Raw genomic sequence first — 15697 nt, forward strand, 5'->3', positions numbered from 1 at the left:
AATTAATTTTTCCTTTTAAGATCACATAAGGAAGAGGCACGCAAGCTCAGACAGGGCAGGTTAGCTTTCTGTTGAAATACGCCTCAGTAGTGCTGTTCTTACTTTGGTGGGCCTGCCAAGATGCAAGTTCATATAGAGCAGACCCAATTTTCCAAAGATGAACTTGTTTTGCAGATCCTGGCTGGAGTGGTGCTGGGGGGGCAAATTCTCCATTCTCCCAATAGTGTCATGTGATACAGCACCCATATATTGATCACCTTCAAGTTGCCGTATCAGGCTTCCTTTTCATTCCTCTTTTGTCCATCTGAATAGCATAACTTTTAGGGCTCCGATCTATAATTACAACAGAATCATCGATATAAATGTTTGCAACCGATCCTCTACAATTTTTTAAGAAGTTTAGATTGAGAATTTCAATTTCTCTGTAGGCTCAACATTCTGATAAGAAACTTAAACTTAGTCTAACAGGTTCCAAAAACACCTAAACTTTTTATTTTGCTTTTTCGGTCACATCCAGCGATCACAGGGGTTACTCCTGGTTCATGCACTCAGGTATCACTCCTAGCAGGGCTCAGGGGACCATAAGGGATGCTGGGAATCGAACCTGGGTCGGACGCGTGCAAGGTAAACGCCCTACCCACTGTGCTATTGCTCCAGCCCCAACACCTAAACTTTTTAAACTGCGGGGTTGCATATCACTCTGACCTCTCTCAATGATGCTGCTTGCCCAGGTTTAAGGATTTCTACTTCTGATTTTAACCTGGCTCTAGCAGTTGAGTCCTCCACACAGACACACAGAAAGATAACAGACTGACTACAAATACACATGTACATGTGCACACATATTTACTTGATCGATTGTTCTGACCCATCAAGAATGGCAGGGAGAAAACTGATGGACTGAGAAAGGGAAGGGGTAGTCCTGAGGGCAAAATTAGCCGTCGGCCAATTGGGAACCTTGCCCCCATTTCCCAGCCTGACCAGCCTGTTTCCTGCTTGTTAAAAGTGGGTCAAGAAAGCGCTTTTGTTAATATGCAGGCAAAGTAAACTATGACAACGTTGTTGTAGGCCTCAGAAGTTTCCTGTGTGCTAGGGTTGTGCAATACTTCTTCACGGCTAGTTGGCATCGCTGCTTGCTGGGTGTTCAGGAGGCATCACGCCAAGAACGTTTTTTTCTGTCCAGATTCTGATCCTTGATTCGAAGTCTTTCCATTCTGTTTTGTAGCTGTCTCATCTGTCGCCTCTTGTTGTGGTTCATGGAGAAGTTTGAGTCTCTTGGTAGGTCACCAGAAATGTTCCTTATCTGTGGAAATAAAAGCAAAACCTCAACCCTATCTTTCTTTCTTTTTTTGCTTTTTGGGTCATAGCCAGCAATGCTCCGGGGTTACTCCTGGTGGTACTTGGGGGACCATATGGGATGCTGGGGATTGAACCCGGTAGGCCACGTGCAAGGCAAACGCCCTACCCGCTGTGCTATCACTCTGGCCCCATTGGCCTCATCTTTCTATTCAGCCTTGTAGGCAATCACCAGAGACTAGGTCCTTAGAAAGGATTTTACATTTTTGAATTATTTTTTTCAGGGCTATTTCTAATTGTATTGGAGCTTGTTTTTCCGGAGAACTTATTTCCTCCGGGTTTTTTTGCTGTCTGAGGAATCAGTAAAAACTCCCCCTTTTGGTTTAAGTAGCATTTCCTTCCAAGTACAATCAGCCCCCTTGATGACTGCTTGTTCTGTACTGTTGTAAGGAATTCCAGTGATACGTGTGACTGAGTGGGCTGGCGCACATACTTTTGCCTACCAAAGGCTGAGACCACAGTCACACCCATCTGCCATATTTGATGAGGGGCATTCAACTAGGATTTGTTCCAGTGGGCATATGCGGCGCATTAATGGCCTGGCAGGTAGGGTAAAGGTAAAGGCCCTCCCGTTGATCGTCGATTTGCTCGAGCGGGCCCAGTAACATCTCCATTGGAGACTTTGTTGTTACTGTGTTTGGCATAGTAGGGTACTGTCGAATAATTCCTTTAGCCTGATCCCAAGTAAGGGCATATTTTTCTTTCAGTGCTTAAGCATTTTGATGATGTATAGCACGAAAGCTTTTGGTAGTGAGGACCAAAGCCACTAATTTATCAGCCTGGTCACTGTCCTGCGGTTGTGGTCGTCCTGGGAGCCCCATGTGGGCATGATGTGAGTGACATACAACGGTCACTTTCCTTCACGGAGGATCTTCTGCAAAGACTTGAATAAAGACTTGAGCTCTGAGTTGCGTAAAGGCAGAGCCACTGTCAATATCTGATTAGCAGTCCAGGCTGCACACTGAGAGTCTGTTACAGAGTTTTGTAATAGGGAGATAATCGCAAACAATTCATGTCTCTGCACTGACTTATACGGGCTAGTAGTTTTCTTGTTAGTACTTCAGTCAGTGTATGCGGCCATGCCATCTTTACTGGCATCTGTGGAAAATGTAGCAGCTGAGTCTGTTGGTTCAGCTTTTATAATACTAGGCCAAATCCAATTGGTAAATTAAAAAAACTGAAATATCTTGTGCTTCAGGAAACTATTATGAATTTTTCCCAGATAATTAGAACAAGCAATTTGCCAATCATCACCTAATTCCCACAACGTCTTAATTTGTTCATTAGTTAAAGGAACTATAATTTCCTCTGGGCCATGTCCAGTTATCTGTCTGGCTTTTTCTTCCCTTAGTGATTATTTGGGCAATATATGAGCAAGGATTTTGCAGCCTTATTGGGTAAAACCTCCATTCAATAATGTTTCCCATCCCGTACCAAGATTCTAGTAAGAGAATGTACAGCGTGGAGAAGAAGCAAACAGAGGGCTTTGGAATAATCGACTGGGCTTGATTAATAATATCCTCAATGACTTTCAATTCATGTCCTGCTTCTTGGCTTAGCTGTCGCAGATTGTTGGGGGGCGGGGGGGGGGGAGTGGCATCCTCCAAAGTTTGAAATAGGTTTTGTAAAGTCTATGTGGGGATCCCCAATGAGGGCCACAGCCAGTTAATATTGCCTAACAATTTTTGAGTCATTCAAAGTTTTCAAATTGTCTCTGCGAATTTGCACTTTCTGGGGTGTGATTTTATTTTCCCAAATAATCTGACCTAAAAACTCCCAAGAGACCTGCAGTTGAATTTTATCCTCTGCAAGTTTTAAGCCCCAAGATTCTAGTTTTTTCTAGTTCTTGGATCAATCTTTAAAAACTGCAAATCAACATTAGCGTATCTCTGCCTCATTAAGTCTAACAGTTGATTAACAAAATATTGACACATGGTTGAGCAACTCATCATTCCTTGGGGAAAGACTGCCCATTCATATCTTTTAGTGGGCAATTCCTTATTCAGGAAATGTACAGTGAAAGCAAATTTTTGTCTCTATCCCTTAAGGAGATGGTGTCAATAGTCTTTTAAGTCTATGATATTCCACTGTTTGGGTATCAGGGCTAAATTTGGCAACCCAGGCTATAAGGTCCCAAAGGCTCCATGCATTCATTAACTTTGTTAAATCCGTCAGCATTCCCCATTTTCCTTTCTTTTTCTTGAGAACAAACACCAGTGAACTCCAAGGGCTGGAACTGAGGACAGTGTGTCCTAAATCCAACTAATTCTAAATCTAACTAATTCCTGTAAGGCTTCAAGTTTTTGCTTCAAGGGCCACTACTCAATCCAGACCGGTTCAAGCTGTTTCCAAACCACCGGGAGAGCTGTACGGCTTTCGGCTTCACAAGCAGCAGCCCCAACTGAAAATGTGATTCCTGTTCATCCTTTTAACCTCCCTCAAATGTACCAGTTTCAGCATTACAGCCACGGATAGCTGGGAGTGGCATAAGCTGACCATCAGGCTGCCCCGCAGGGTTCACTCTCCGAGAGGGAGGCTCTGCCTCCCACATCATGAGGTGTAATTCCGGGGTAATTATAAACCTGCGGGGAAGCAAAGTCTGCCCCTTTGTTTTGGTAAGAGGAGGTAGAGGGGGCAAGAGAGAGTAGGAAGGAGGGTCAGGGATCACCATCATCTTAGAGTGAAGTTCTGTGCACTGTAAAATGTTTGGTGACTCTATCTAATTCTCTGTGCGTCAAATCCATATCCTGCTGAGTTTTCTGTAATTCCTTAGCAATGGAGTTGTCAGCGACCGACTTATCAAAACTGTCCTCATCTGACTGAGCTTCCTCTGAGTTATTCTGGTAGAAAATTGGGGGTAGGGGAGGCACTGCTGAGCCGGCAGGCTGTAGAGCCCGAGACCCAAACTGAACGGAAGGTCCCTCTACACTGCCCGGAAGGTCCCTCTACACTACCCACCTTGACTGCAGGAGCATATAGCTCCGTTGCAGAAGCGGGAGGACTGGAAGGGAAAATAGGAGCCTCTTCCAACTCAGTGTTGGGCTGGAGAAGTACCAGGGCGGTGGTAACTGCGCCATTCACACCCCACTCATCTGCAGGGATCAAGTGCCCTTTCTAATGTGCACGACCCAACTCTTTTCCTACTTTTTTCCATAACTTTGGATCAAATTGATCTCTGCTCCTAGGCTCAAACCAGTAACAATACTTGTGGACCCTCTCAAGAAGGCACCGCATGACCAGTTCCTTCAATGGCAGACCAGCTGCCCTTGTCAGATAATTTAGGACATCAAGATACCCGTCCTCCTGCGACACCGAATTGCCCGTAGTGGTTAGATGACAGCTCTGGCTTCCGGGAAAATATGCAGGTCTGGTGCAACATTAGCTTTCCTGGTTCCCCTCCGACCCTGTACTTACTTTCGGTTGCCAGATGCTGCTTGAACGATCAATCAGTTGATCGGGGGCACTGAGGCCAGTCAAGGGAGAGGAATGCAAACGTATGAGGACTACAGCTCCCTAGACAGGGAGCCAAGGGCAGCTTCTGCAGCCTCTGTGCTTTCCTATAGTAAGGAGAATTAAACAAAGCAGAAAAAAATATCAACAAAGGAATGTTGGGGCACACACTGTCCTGCAATGCCAGGAAGCAAATGGCTACAGTCCCTGGGGAAGATACAAGGTCCAGGGCATAGGCTCACTCCATAGGTCATGACCTCCTCACACCTGGGGTCTGGGAGAAGCAGCACTTGTTTTCTTGTGCTGCCAGTTCATGCATGACCAAGGCAGCTGTAGGAAGACCTGGTACCCTTTTCCAGACCAGACTCACAAGCTTCAGCTTCCCGACTGCCAGGCAGTGTCCGAGGACTCCTCCTAATCTGGCTAGGCACCAACAGGGTGAGCTATTTGTGTGGGGGGGGGAGGCAGAACAGTTACTCCAAGCTCTGCACTCAGTGCTGGCCTTTCCGCACTATGAACCTTTCTTCTGGTGGGGGCTACGTCCGGCAATACTGCTGGGAACACTGTGCTGGGGGTCCCTCAGGCCTGAGCACTAGGACACCCCCAACAACAGCCATCCCCCCCCCGCCCCGTGGATGTTTTCATGTGACTTGTGACAGATGACCCAGAAAACAGAAGCCAAGAAATAAAACTTGTATGCAGTGGGTAAGCCATGACCATGGCAAACTTTTATTACTTTTTGTTTGTAACAGTATTGTTGTTTTCGGTAAATGGGCAATGCTGCAGCCCAAGCCCTCTGCAACCCGGGCTGGTGGATGAAGACTCCCAACCCCGTTGCCCCCATGGAAAGAACTCAATGACCCACTGGAACACCCAGAAATATAGCCACAACTTTAACCAGACTATGGCAGCACCCATTATCAACACCCCCCCACACCCCAGTCAAATACAAACCAGTTTTGGAATTCCAGGTTCATTTGCAACAAATGGCATTTTTTTAAATGGGGGGGGCACACCCAGTGGAACTAAGGGGCCATGTGGTCCAGAGATGGAAGCCAAGAGCCTTCAAGCCATCAGTACTCCTCTCAGGGCAAAGAGAAGGTATTTTTAACAAGTCTAGGCTCTGGCAGCCCCAGGCTCCTGGGACTGTTTAATAGCTCCTAAGTGTTGCATAAAACAAGTCTTTTCTTCCCCCAGTTCCTAGCCTTTGTACCTGTGCAGCCTCTGGGGTCTGGCCAGGCCAATAAGGATCAGAGGCTTTTACTTTCCCTACTAGCTTGGAGCTTTGAAGTTTTTCTTCCCCCTTTACAGCTGGTGACTAGGTCACCCTTCTGAACTAGCAAGCCTTGGAAGTCCCCGAAGGTAACTGCATTGGTTTGGGGGAAATGGGACCTTAACCTCCTTAAAACAAGGCCTGGGGACCAGAGATCACACAGTGAGTAGGCATGCACTCCCAGGTAAGACCCAAAAAGCAAAGCAAATCTACAGGTGTTTCCTGGAGGCGACCGGGCTGGAGCTATAGGTGTGTCCACACTGCAGCACTGGCTCATGGGACTCCCAAAGGCCATGGTCCTGGTCAGCTGGCCACCTCTCAGCACGGTCCAGGGGCAAGCTGCTTGCTTTGCAAGTTAAAACCAGTATAGCAGGGAGCAAAGTCAGAGGTAGTCCAGAATCCCTGGGTGAGCCAACACCACCCCTACCACCACCAAGAAAAACGGGTAATTTCCAGGGCACATCTGAAACCCTACATCCCTGGAGTGTCCCGCTGAGGCCTTCCTAACACGTAACCCGCCAGGGCCAGAACAGCCAGAGGCCCTGCAGCCACTGTACTTCCCGGGCCAATTCTGACACCAGGCATCTCAAAGCACGATCTTTCTTCTTTTGGATTTTGGGCCACAGCTGACGGTGCTTAGGGACCACTTCTGCCTGGCTCGGGGTACCATACAGGGTGCTAGTGTGTGTAGTGGAACCCGTGTCAGTGGCGTGGATGGCACGTGCCATAGGCACTCTCCTATCACTCAAGCCCCATTCTTCCTCTCTTCATGATCAAGATTAGCTGCAAAATGATGTAACCAACAGGCCCATTTCCGGACTACAACGGGCACTTCCATTCCGTGGCCTTACACCAACCAGTTCTGCAGAACGTGTCCCAAAGGGTTAGCTATCCCACCCAGTTCCCATCTTCCCAACTTGCTACCCAGTGATGGCACCTCTTTTGGGAACGGGGTTGTGGTTGGCAAGCAGGCCACTGCTCAGCTCAGAGGGTACCTTTGCACTTGGATAGTGGTGCCAGCTACCAAAGCCAGGCCTTCAGCCGGCAAAACATGTGCCCTGGTCCTGTGGGCTGGCTTACCACCTCCCTTCTTGAGGTCAGGGTATAAAATAGGTTGGGGCCTGAGCTATCGTACAGGGGGGAGGGTGTTTCTCTTTGCACGTGGCCGACCTGGGTTCGATCCCCAGCATCCCCCCCAAGCACCGCCAGGAGTAATTCTTGAATGCAGAGCCAGGAGCATCACCAGGTGTGGCCCAAAAAGTCAAAAAATAGGTCTTGGACGAATCTTTTTTTTCCTCTTCAGCTTCCAACTACTGTCTCACCAGCAAGGCCCGGCCGGCACTGATGTTAATTTCGGTCCAAGGTCTCCAGCCTGGTCACTGACAGCCTGTAAATCAGACAGCATTTCACTGTAGCTTGAAACATTCACCCATGGCCCGCAAAAAGCCCCTTCACCCCGCCCTCCCAGGAGAGCGCACCTAAGCCTCAGTTTTGCAAAATAATCAGACTGCACGTGCAGTTTTCATACGAGGTGTCAGAAGTTCAAGCAATTCATCACAGGCTTGGCTACGGAGGGAGAGCGGGCCGCGCCCGGCCTTACCTGCAGATCGGCCAGATTCGGGCCGCGTGCAACGCTGAGGACCACTGGGAGCTGAAGCCCAGGGTGGCCCTTGGCAACCTGGCTAGCCCGCGGGATCAGGCGACCCTTCTGAGGCACACAGCCCGCTCGACAATTCTCTAGCAGCGCTGCACACGAACACACACCGAACCCCAGCAAGATCGCGAAAAGAGCGTTGGGAAGCAAGTTCAAGCCTTTATAGAAAGTGCTCTCCTCTCTGATTGGGCAGCGCCGCCAGAAGTACCGCCCCTGCCTGCCGCTGATACGCTCCGCTCCGGTCAGGGGCCAGAAGCTCTGCCCTCTGCGAGGCCATTGAGCCTCAGCGTGAGCGACCGGTTCGCCAGCCAACCAGACTCCGATCTGCAACATAGAGCGATTCCGAAGGTCCCAATCCCGCGCCGCGACGTCATGGCGGCCGGAAGTCGTAGTTTCCGGAGAGCGGCTCGGGGAGAGGCCGCGCGGAGCCCGGCTCGCGGCGAACTACAAGTCCCGGCGGGCGTCGCGCGTGGGCGCTTCCGGCTCGCGCGTCCCGGCCCTTGGGCGGCCGGCGGCCGAGGGTCCCGATGGAGCGGGAGGGTGGCGCCGCTGCTCCCCGCGGCCGCGGGCGGGTGAGTGTCCGCGCGTCGGGGCCGGGCGCGCTCTGGCCTTCTCCCCTCGCCGCGCCCCTGCGAGTGGGGCGGGCGCCGGGCTGAGCGGGGTCGGTCCGTAACTCGCCGGTGTTCTCTGCTGCGCCCTGCGGGGTGCCCGGCGCCCGCCCGCGTCCCACCCCCCAGGTACCAGAACCCCCGCCCCCCGGCCTGTCCCGACCCCCGAAAACGTCTCCGGACGCTCCTAGATGTCTGCTAGGAGCAAAGTCGCCCCGGTACCGTCCCCTGGAGCGGAGGGAGGGGCCGGCGAGCTCCCGGGAAGTGACCCGGTGCTTGCAAAAGAGGAACGGGGCGCAGAGAAAAGGGGCCTTGGGGGCTTGCCTGGCGCGGGGGTGCCCGTGTGTGCACACCTGTATCGGGGTGTCGCTGTGTGTGCGTGTGTATGTAGGGGCCCAGTGTGTGGATTCGGGTGTCAGTTCGTGTATGTGCCAGTGTGTATGTGCCGGTGTGTTCACCCGCGTGTGTGTGGGGGGTGATGTGTATAGGAGTGTCTGTGCAGTGTGTGTGTTGGGGGACCAGTGTGTATTAGGGTGCCCGTATGTGTGTGAGTGTGTTTTGGGGTGCCAGTGTGTGTGAGTACATGCGTTTGTTGGGTGCCAGCGTTCTTGTGGGGCACCAGTGTGGTGTGGGAGTTAGCAGCCCAACTGGGAGGTCGCTGAAGGAGCACAGTCGCCAGTTGGCCAGGGGCCCCAAGTGAGCACTGGCCACAGGGTCAGGCTGAGGGCTGTGGGGGGCAGCAGAGGAGGGGGCAGGGCCTGGGGACCCTGCTGGGAAGAAGGGTCTCTGTCAGAACCCCCTGCTCCTGGGGGCCCCGCCCCTGGCTGCCACCCAGCCTGTGCCTTCCTCTTCCTCATTCCCAGGCTCAGGCCTCTGCCTCCGCGGCCCTGCCACAGACCCCTCCCGGCACCACCTCAGGCTGGGATGGTGCTTGCTGTGGGGGGCACACTGGCTATATTCCGGGGTCACGGCTCAGAGGTGGGAGAGGGGAGAGGAACCCATTCTCCCTGACAAGTGAGGGTTAAGCAGGAGGGGCTTGAACCAGAGAAGCTGCACCTGGGCTGGATGGGGACATCCCAGCCGCGCAGGGATGGAGCTCTGGGGATCCTGTTTAGGACGGAAAAGTCCTTGTGTGTGTGTCTGTCTTTGCTATGGCAACCAGGGCCTGTTTTCATGGAACTGGGAGGTGGCTGGACGGTGCCTGGGGCTGGCCTGAGGGGTGTTGGGGTGGCCAGGAGCTCTGCCTGGGGCATTCCCGGCAGCCGCTAACCCACAGCCTGATGGGGTGCTGGCGAGACGTCCGGGGACCTAGCCAGGCTGCAGAATGGCAGGCAGCCCTTAGGCTGGGTCACCGCGCTCTGTGTGTGTGTGTGTGTGTGTGTGTGTGTGTGTGTGTGTGAAAGAGAGAGAGAGAGAGAGAGAGAGAGAGACCGCACTGTGTATTTGTGTCACTGCACTGTGTGTAACTACACTATGTGTCTGTGTGTGTCACTGCACTGTGGGTGTCACTGCACTGTGTGTGTGACTGCACTTTGTGTCTCCGTCTGTGAATCACTGTACTGTGTGTGTCACTGTGCTGTGTGTGTCTTTGTGTGCACCGCACTGTCTCTATGTCTGTGTGTCACTGCACTGTGTGTCTATGTATCACTGCCACTGCACTCTGTGTGTGTGTCTGTGTGTGACAGTACTGTGTGTCACTGCACGTATGTGGGGGGTCTGTGTGTGTTCTGTGTGTCACGGCACTGTGTGTGTGTGTGTGTCCACCAGCCTGAGAGCTCTGTCCACACCTGTGGGGGAGGGGTTGCAGAGCTCCGTGGTGGGGCCCTGGGAAGGTTCTATCTGTCTCCCCCATCCTGTGCCCCCCTTCAGCTCTCCTCTGCTCCTCCTTGAAATCACCTGCACAAGCTTGTGTGGGGGGGAAAGGGTCGTGGCCCCTCCAGGACACACCCTCGGGTGCTGGGCCCAGACTTGGGTTCTGGGACTTGTGCCCAGGACGCAGGGGAGACAGTATTGCGACACACAGCTGGCGTGTAGGCCCAGCCTCTTGCTCAATCCCGGGCACTTAGTCTGCAAGTTCCCGGCAGGTCGCGGTGTACAGATGGGGGCGCTGGGCCCCAGCTGGATCCTGGGGCACCCCCAGCTGCTGCCTGCTGCCACCCCGCTGTTGTTCCCCACTCGCCCCCCCCCCCCACGCCCGCTGTTCCACAGTACCCAACTGTTACGGCTGTCGAGTCCAGGTCATCTCGGGGTGCCCTCATGCTCCCTTTCCCGCTGCTCAGACGCCCAAGTGCCCGCACCCCGGGCGGGAGGCAGCTGGAGAGAGCTCTGAGACTTCAGCCACACAGGTTGTGAGGCATGTGAACTGGCACCGAGGGTCTGAGGGAGAAGGTGCTGGAACTGCGCCCCAAGCCTCTTACCACCCAGTGGAGACAGAAAGCAGTTCCTGGGCCCCTCCCGGAGCAGGAGTCACACTTCCTGGGGTTCTGACCGCAGAGCAGGCGGCCGGGGGTCCTATCTGCTCCCGCCCACTGCCCCTTGCACAGGCGCACCCACCCCCCAGTGCCTCTGCAGAGCCCCTTTGGTGTGTGCGCACTGCGCTGGGGGTCGTACTGCTGGGGACACTGCCCAAGCAGCCCAGTAATGACCGTGTCCTGCAGGGTCGCTGAGGGTCTCCAGAGCTTGAGGCCAGGGTGGCCCGCCAGGACCCCTCTCTGGGCCCTGCTCAGACACTGCCCCCGCGGCAAGTGCCGCAAACCGTTCAGTGGAGCTTGGGGGGGACCCTCGCCCGCCCGCCTGTCCAGCCTCCCGCAGCAGCACCAGGATGGAAACTACCTTTGGGCCGGCCTTCTCCACGGTCACCACCATCAGCAAAGGTGAGTCTGGGTCCCCTGTGCTGGGGTGGTGCGAGAGAAGAGCCGCCCAGAGAGGGTGGGCTTCGCGCGTGACCTGCCCCTCTTGGCAGCCGACGGCGGCACCACATACAAGCAGCACCGGCGCACCCCGTCCTCCTCTAGCACGTTGACCTTCCCACCACGGGACGAGGACGACGGCATGGTAGGTGTGCCCGCAGCCGAGGGTTTTCTGTCACTTGGGCCATGCGGCAAGCGCCCACTCAGCCTCTGCCAGCTCTGCCCGGGTGCCCCCATAAGTCAGCTTCAGGTGCTCGCGGAGCCCACTCGGCCTGACTCCCAGCACTGCCCATGAGCCGGACTCATGGCCTTCACCAGCATCGGCCCAGGGCCCCCGCGGAGACTTCTGCAGGACGCCCTCTGGAGGGGCGGGTTTGGGATACTGCTGGGTGCGGGTGGCCAGGCCCTCAGGCTGCAGCCACCTTCCGTCCCCTCCATGTCCTGCTCGGGCCAGCCGCGCTCCCTTACGGGAAGCAGGAAGCCGGGAGTGTGTCCTGGGCAGTTGAATAGCAGGAAGTCCTCCATCGGCCGAGAGGGCCGGGCGGGGGGCGGCGGGCTGCAGGGCTGGGCCGCGGGGCTGAGTGCGGCCGCTCGCTGCAGCCCCCCATCAGCACCCCGCGCCGCTCCGACTCGGCCATCTCTGTCCGCTCTCTGCACTCGGAGTCCAGCATGTCCCTGCGCTCCACTTTTTCACTGCCCGAGGAGGAGGAGGAGCCGGTAGGTGCCGGAGCCGGTAGGTGCCCGCGCCGGGGCGGCACCCGGGCCTGTTCTCTGTCCCCCGTCCTCACTCTGGGACTGGTGGGGAGGGCTGGGAGCCCCAGGGGGCCCAAGGGAGACCTCTGGGCGAGCCCCCGCCCTCGGCAGCTCTGCTTGCCCCTAGGAGCCGCTGGTGTTCGCCGAGCAGCCCTCGGTGAAGCTGTGCTGCCAGCTGTGCTGTGGTGTGTTCAAGGACCCCGTGATCACCACATGCGGGGTAAGGCCTTCAACCCCGTGGGTGGGCACGGCGGGTGGGTGGGGCGGTGTGCAGCACCCCAAGTCTGCCCTTGTCCCCACAGCACACGTTCTGTCGGAGATGTGCCTTGAAGTCAGGTAAGTAGGTCCCCACCCGGGGGGGCGCGACTGAGTACCCAGGCTGGAGGCCCCTGAGACCTGCCCTGTCCTCTCTCTGCCTCTGGCCTTGGTGGCGGGCCCCCGCCCTTCCGAGTCCCCCTTGCCCTCAGCCTGCAGCCCGCCTGGCGGGTACCTGGGGATCAGCCAGACCCCCGGCAGGCTCCGCACACCACAGGTGGCCAGCCAAGCCTGGACTGCACCACTTGCCTCCCACAGAGAAGTGCCCCGTGGACAACGCCAAGCTGACCGTGGTGGTGAACAACATCGCAGTGGCTGAGCAGATTGGGGAGCTCTTCATCCACTGCAGGCACGGGTGCCGCAGCGTTGGCAGTGGCAAGCCCCCTGTCTTCGAAGTGGACCCCCGGGGCTGCCCCTTCACCATCAAGCTCAGTGCCCGGAAGTGAGTGTCCTACTGCCTGTGCCTTCCCCCCCCCCCCCCCCGCAGCACGCTGGGCGCTTAAGGCCCTGCCCCTACTCTGCCCCCAGGGACCATGAGGGCAGCTGTGACTACCGGCCCGTGCGGTGCCCCAACAACCCCAGCTGCCCGCCCCTGCTCAAAATGAACCTGGAGGCCCACCTCAAGGAGTGCGAGCACATCAAGTGCCCCCACTCCAAGTATGGGTGAGTGGGCCCGGGAGGGGGGCGGCATCCTGGGCACCCCCCGGCCTCCGCGGCCGTGCAGCAGCTGTCCTGCCCCGCAGGTGCACGTTCATCGGGAACCAGGACACGTACGAGACGCATCTAGAGACGTGCCGCTTCGAGGGCCTGAAGGAGTTCCTGCAGCAGACGGACGACCGCTTCCACGAGCTGCATGTGGCGCTGGCGCAGAAGGACCAGGAGATCGCCTTCCTGCGCTCCATGCTGGGCAAGCTCTCCGAGAAGATCGACCAGCTGGAGAAGAACCTGGAGCTCAAGTTCGGTCAGTGCCGGGGGCCGGGGGCGCGGGGGCCGGCAGCACCCCGCCTGTGGGCGCCTGACGCCTTCTCCCTGGCGCAGACGTGCTGGATGAGAACCAGAGCAAGCTCAGCGAGGACCTCATGGAGTTCCGGAGGGACGCGTCCATGCTGAACGTGAGTGGGTGGGGCCACGGAAAGGGGCGGGGCCGCACCAGGGACGCCCCGCCCACGCCCTCGCTCTGCACTTGACCTCGCAGGATGAGCTGTCCCACATCAACGCGAGGCTGAACATGGGCATCCTGGGCTGTGAGTACGGGCCCCGGGCCGCTCCCCTCATCCCCCGGCTCCCCGAGGCTCCTCCCCAGCTCCCGCCCTCTCTCCGCAGCCTACGACCCTCAGCAGATCTTCAAATGCAAGGGCACTTTCGTGGGCCACCAGGGGCCCGTGTGGTGTCTCTGCGTCTACTCCATGGGGGACCTGCTCTTCAGCGGCTCCTCTGACAAGACCATCAAGGTGGGGGCTCTGCACACGGCCTGCCGGGGAGGGAGGAAGGCTTGCCAGTGCCCCGTGGGTGCCCCCCTGACCCCGCTCGGTCTCTGCAGGTATGGGACACCTGCACCACCTACAAGTGCCAGAAGACACTAGAGGGCCACGACGGCATCGTGCTGGCACTCTGCATCCAGGGGTGAGTGAGGCCGGGCCTCCCTCCATCTCTGGAGGCCTGAGGGGGGGGCAGGCAGCAGGCAGTGGCAGTGAGAGCGCATCACCTGGCAGGCTGAGAGCTGAGGTCCTTCCTCCTGCTGGAGGCCACTGCCCACCCCATCAGATGAAGGCCAGGCGGGCACCAGGGAGGGGCCAGAGCTTGGAAACTGAGTCCGGGCCAGAAATCAGCAGCAGTGCTCAGTGGCCAGTGTGGCTTCGGGCTGGCCAGGCACAAGGCTCCGGCTTCGCTCCCCCAGGTGCAAGCTGTACAGCGGCTCCGCGGACTGCACCATCATCGTGAGTATGCGGGGCCGTGGGGGGCTCCCAGCACCAGGCGGGGGGCTCCAGACCTGCACTGAGTGGCTGGCCTCCACAGGTGTGGGACATCCAGAACCTGCAGAAGGTGAACACCATCCGGGCACACGACAACCCCGTGTGCACGCTGGTCTCGGCCCACAACATGCTCTTCAGCGGCTCCCTGAAGGCCATCAAGGTTAGGCCGGCTGTGGGTGTCCCCGGGGCCCCAGGGCCCGCACTGCCCGCGCTTACTAGACCATCCCCACAGGTCTGGGACATTGTGGGCACCGAGCTGAAGCTGAAGAAGGAGCTGACCGGCCTCAACCACTGGGTGCGGGCCCTGGTGGCCGCCCAGAGCTACCTGTACAGCGGCTCCTACCAGACAATCAAGGTACCACTTCCCCGGGAAGCTGTGCCCAGGGCGCCCCCGCCAAGGGGCCTGCTCAGTGTGCCACGCTGCCTGTCCCTGCAGATCTGGGACATCCGCACCCTGGACTGCATCCACGTCCTGCAGACGTCTGGCGGCAGCGTGTACTCCATCGCGGTGACCAATCATCACATCGTGTGTGGCACCTACGAGAACCTCATCCACGTGAGGCCGGGCCCGCAGGGCTGGGGTGCGGGCGCCCTCATGGGCTCCTCCGTCCCGTCTCTGAGCAGCCAGTGTCTGCCTGCAGGTGTGGGACATCGAGTCCAAGGAGCAGGTGAGGACCCTGACGGGCCACGTGGGCACCGTGTACGCCCTGGCGGTCATCTCCACCCCTGACCAGACCAAAGTCTTCAGTGCATCCTATGACCGGTCTCTCAGGGTATGTCCCTGCCCGTGGGGGGTGGGCGGTGCGGCCAGGCCAACCCTCACACACCTCGTGCCTTTGCCCAGGTGTGGAGCATGGACAACATGATCTGCACGCAGACTTTGCTGCGGCACCAGGGCAGCGTGACAGCGCTGGCTGTGTCACGAGGCCGTCTCTTTTCGGGAGCGGTGGACAGCACTGTGAAGGTCAGTGCCGGAGTGGGCGTGAGGGCCACCCAGAGCACTGCTGCGGGGGTGGGGGGGACAAGGGGCATAGGTGCCAGCCCAGGCAGGGGTGCTGGCACCAGGAACAGTGCTCTTCTTCTGCAGGTCTGGACTTGCTGATCAGGACGCCGGCAGCCTTGGCTCCTGGAGCCCACCCGCTCCTGCCCGCAGCATGGCCACACAGGGGCCCAGGCCTGCCGGCGAGCTTCCTGCTTGGCCTGCGCCGTTGCTGCAGGGAAGTTGCCCAGGCCCCTGTGTCGGTGCCAGGTACGACGCTGGCCCGACCCACACTCCATCCCCACCCCAGGTGGACCACGGGCCTTTATACTCCTTTTCTACTGTTTTTAGACTGTATATAGATTTGGTTACTCTTGATTGGAATAAACTGCACAGACTGTGGCCACGAGTGGGCTGAGCTCAGGGT

General features: G+C 57.0%; 1 protein-coding gene, 1 long non-coding RNA gene and 1 other non-coding gene across 3 annotated transcripts; 1 reads left to right on the forward strand and 2 right to left on the reverse strand.

The window, feature by feature from the left end:
• Nucleotides 1-885: 885 nt before the first annotated feature.
• LOC130042997 (uncharacterized) lies at nucleotides 886-7835 on the reverse strand. Its single transcript, XR_008795302.1, has 3 exons — nucleotides 7680-7835; nucleotides 7402-7466; nucleotides 886-1303 (listed from the first exon to the last, which is right to left on the reverse strand). It is a non-coding gene; the product is annotated as an uncharacterized LOC130042997 (long non-coding RNA).
• LOC130043034 (small nucleolar RNA SNORD60) lies at nucleotides 7560-7642 on the reverse strand. Its single transcript, XR_008795307.1, has one exon. It is a non-coding gene; the product is annotated as a small nucleolar RNA SNORD60 (small nucleolar RNA).
• A 324-nt stretch (nucleotides 7836-8159) lies between the features above and the next one.
• TRAF7 (TNF receptor associated factor 7) lies at nucleotides 8160-15672 on the forward strand. The gene is made up of 20 exons (XM_056135227.1): nucleotides 8160-8305; nucleotides 10999-11214; nucleotides 11304-11395; nucleotides 11851-11967; nucleotides 12131-12223; nucleotides 12306-12339; nucleotides 12577-12760; nucleotides 12847-12981; nucleotides 13062-13279; nucleotides 13357-13430; nucleotides 13514-13562; nucleotides 13642-13769; nucleotides 13859-13941; nucleotides 14216-14255; nucleotides 14335-14451; nucleotides 14524-14646; nucleotides 14728-14847; nucleotides 14933-15064; nucleotides 15136-15255; nucleotides 15379-15672. Exons 2-20 carry the CDS (start codon nucleotides 11163-11165, stop codon nucleotides 15391-15393), a joined length of 1926 nt encoding a protein of 641 aa, XP_055991202.1. The 5' UTR covers nucleotides 8160-8305; nucleotides 10999-11162; the 3' UTR covers nucleotides 15394-15672.
• Nucleotides 15673-15697: the final 25 nt, after the last annotated feature.

Source organism: Sorex fumeus, unplaced genomic scaffold, assembly GCF_029834395.1.
Source record: "Sorex fumeus unplaced genomic scaffold, SorFum_2.1 ptg000110l, whole genome shotgun sequence".
In the NCBI taxonomy this organism is placed as follows: Eukaryota; Metazoa; Chordata; class Mammalia; order Eulipotyphla; family Soricidae; genus Sorex; species Sorex fumeus.

Excerpts from the sequence above, each read along its gene's own strand:
- TRAF7 (XM_056135227.1), top strand. The coding sequence starts at position 11,163 with ATGGAAACTACCTTTGGGCCGGCCTTCTCCACGGTCACCACCATCAGC. Across the intron at positions 12,224-12,305 it reads CCGTGATCACCACATGCGGG|CACACGTTCTGTCGGAGATG; the intron begins GTAAGGCCTTCA and ends TTGTCCCCACAG. Across the intron at positions 12,340-12,576 it reads GAGATGTGCCTTGAAGTCAG|AGAAGTGCCCCGTGGACAAC; the intron begins GTAAGTAGGTCC and ends TGCCTCCCACAG.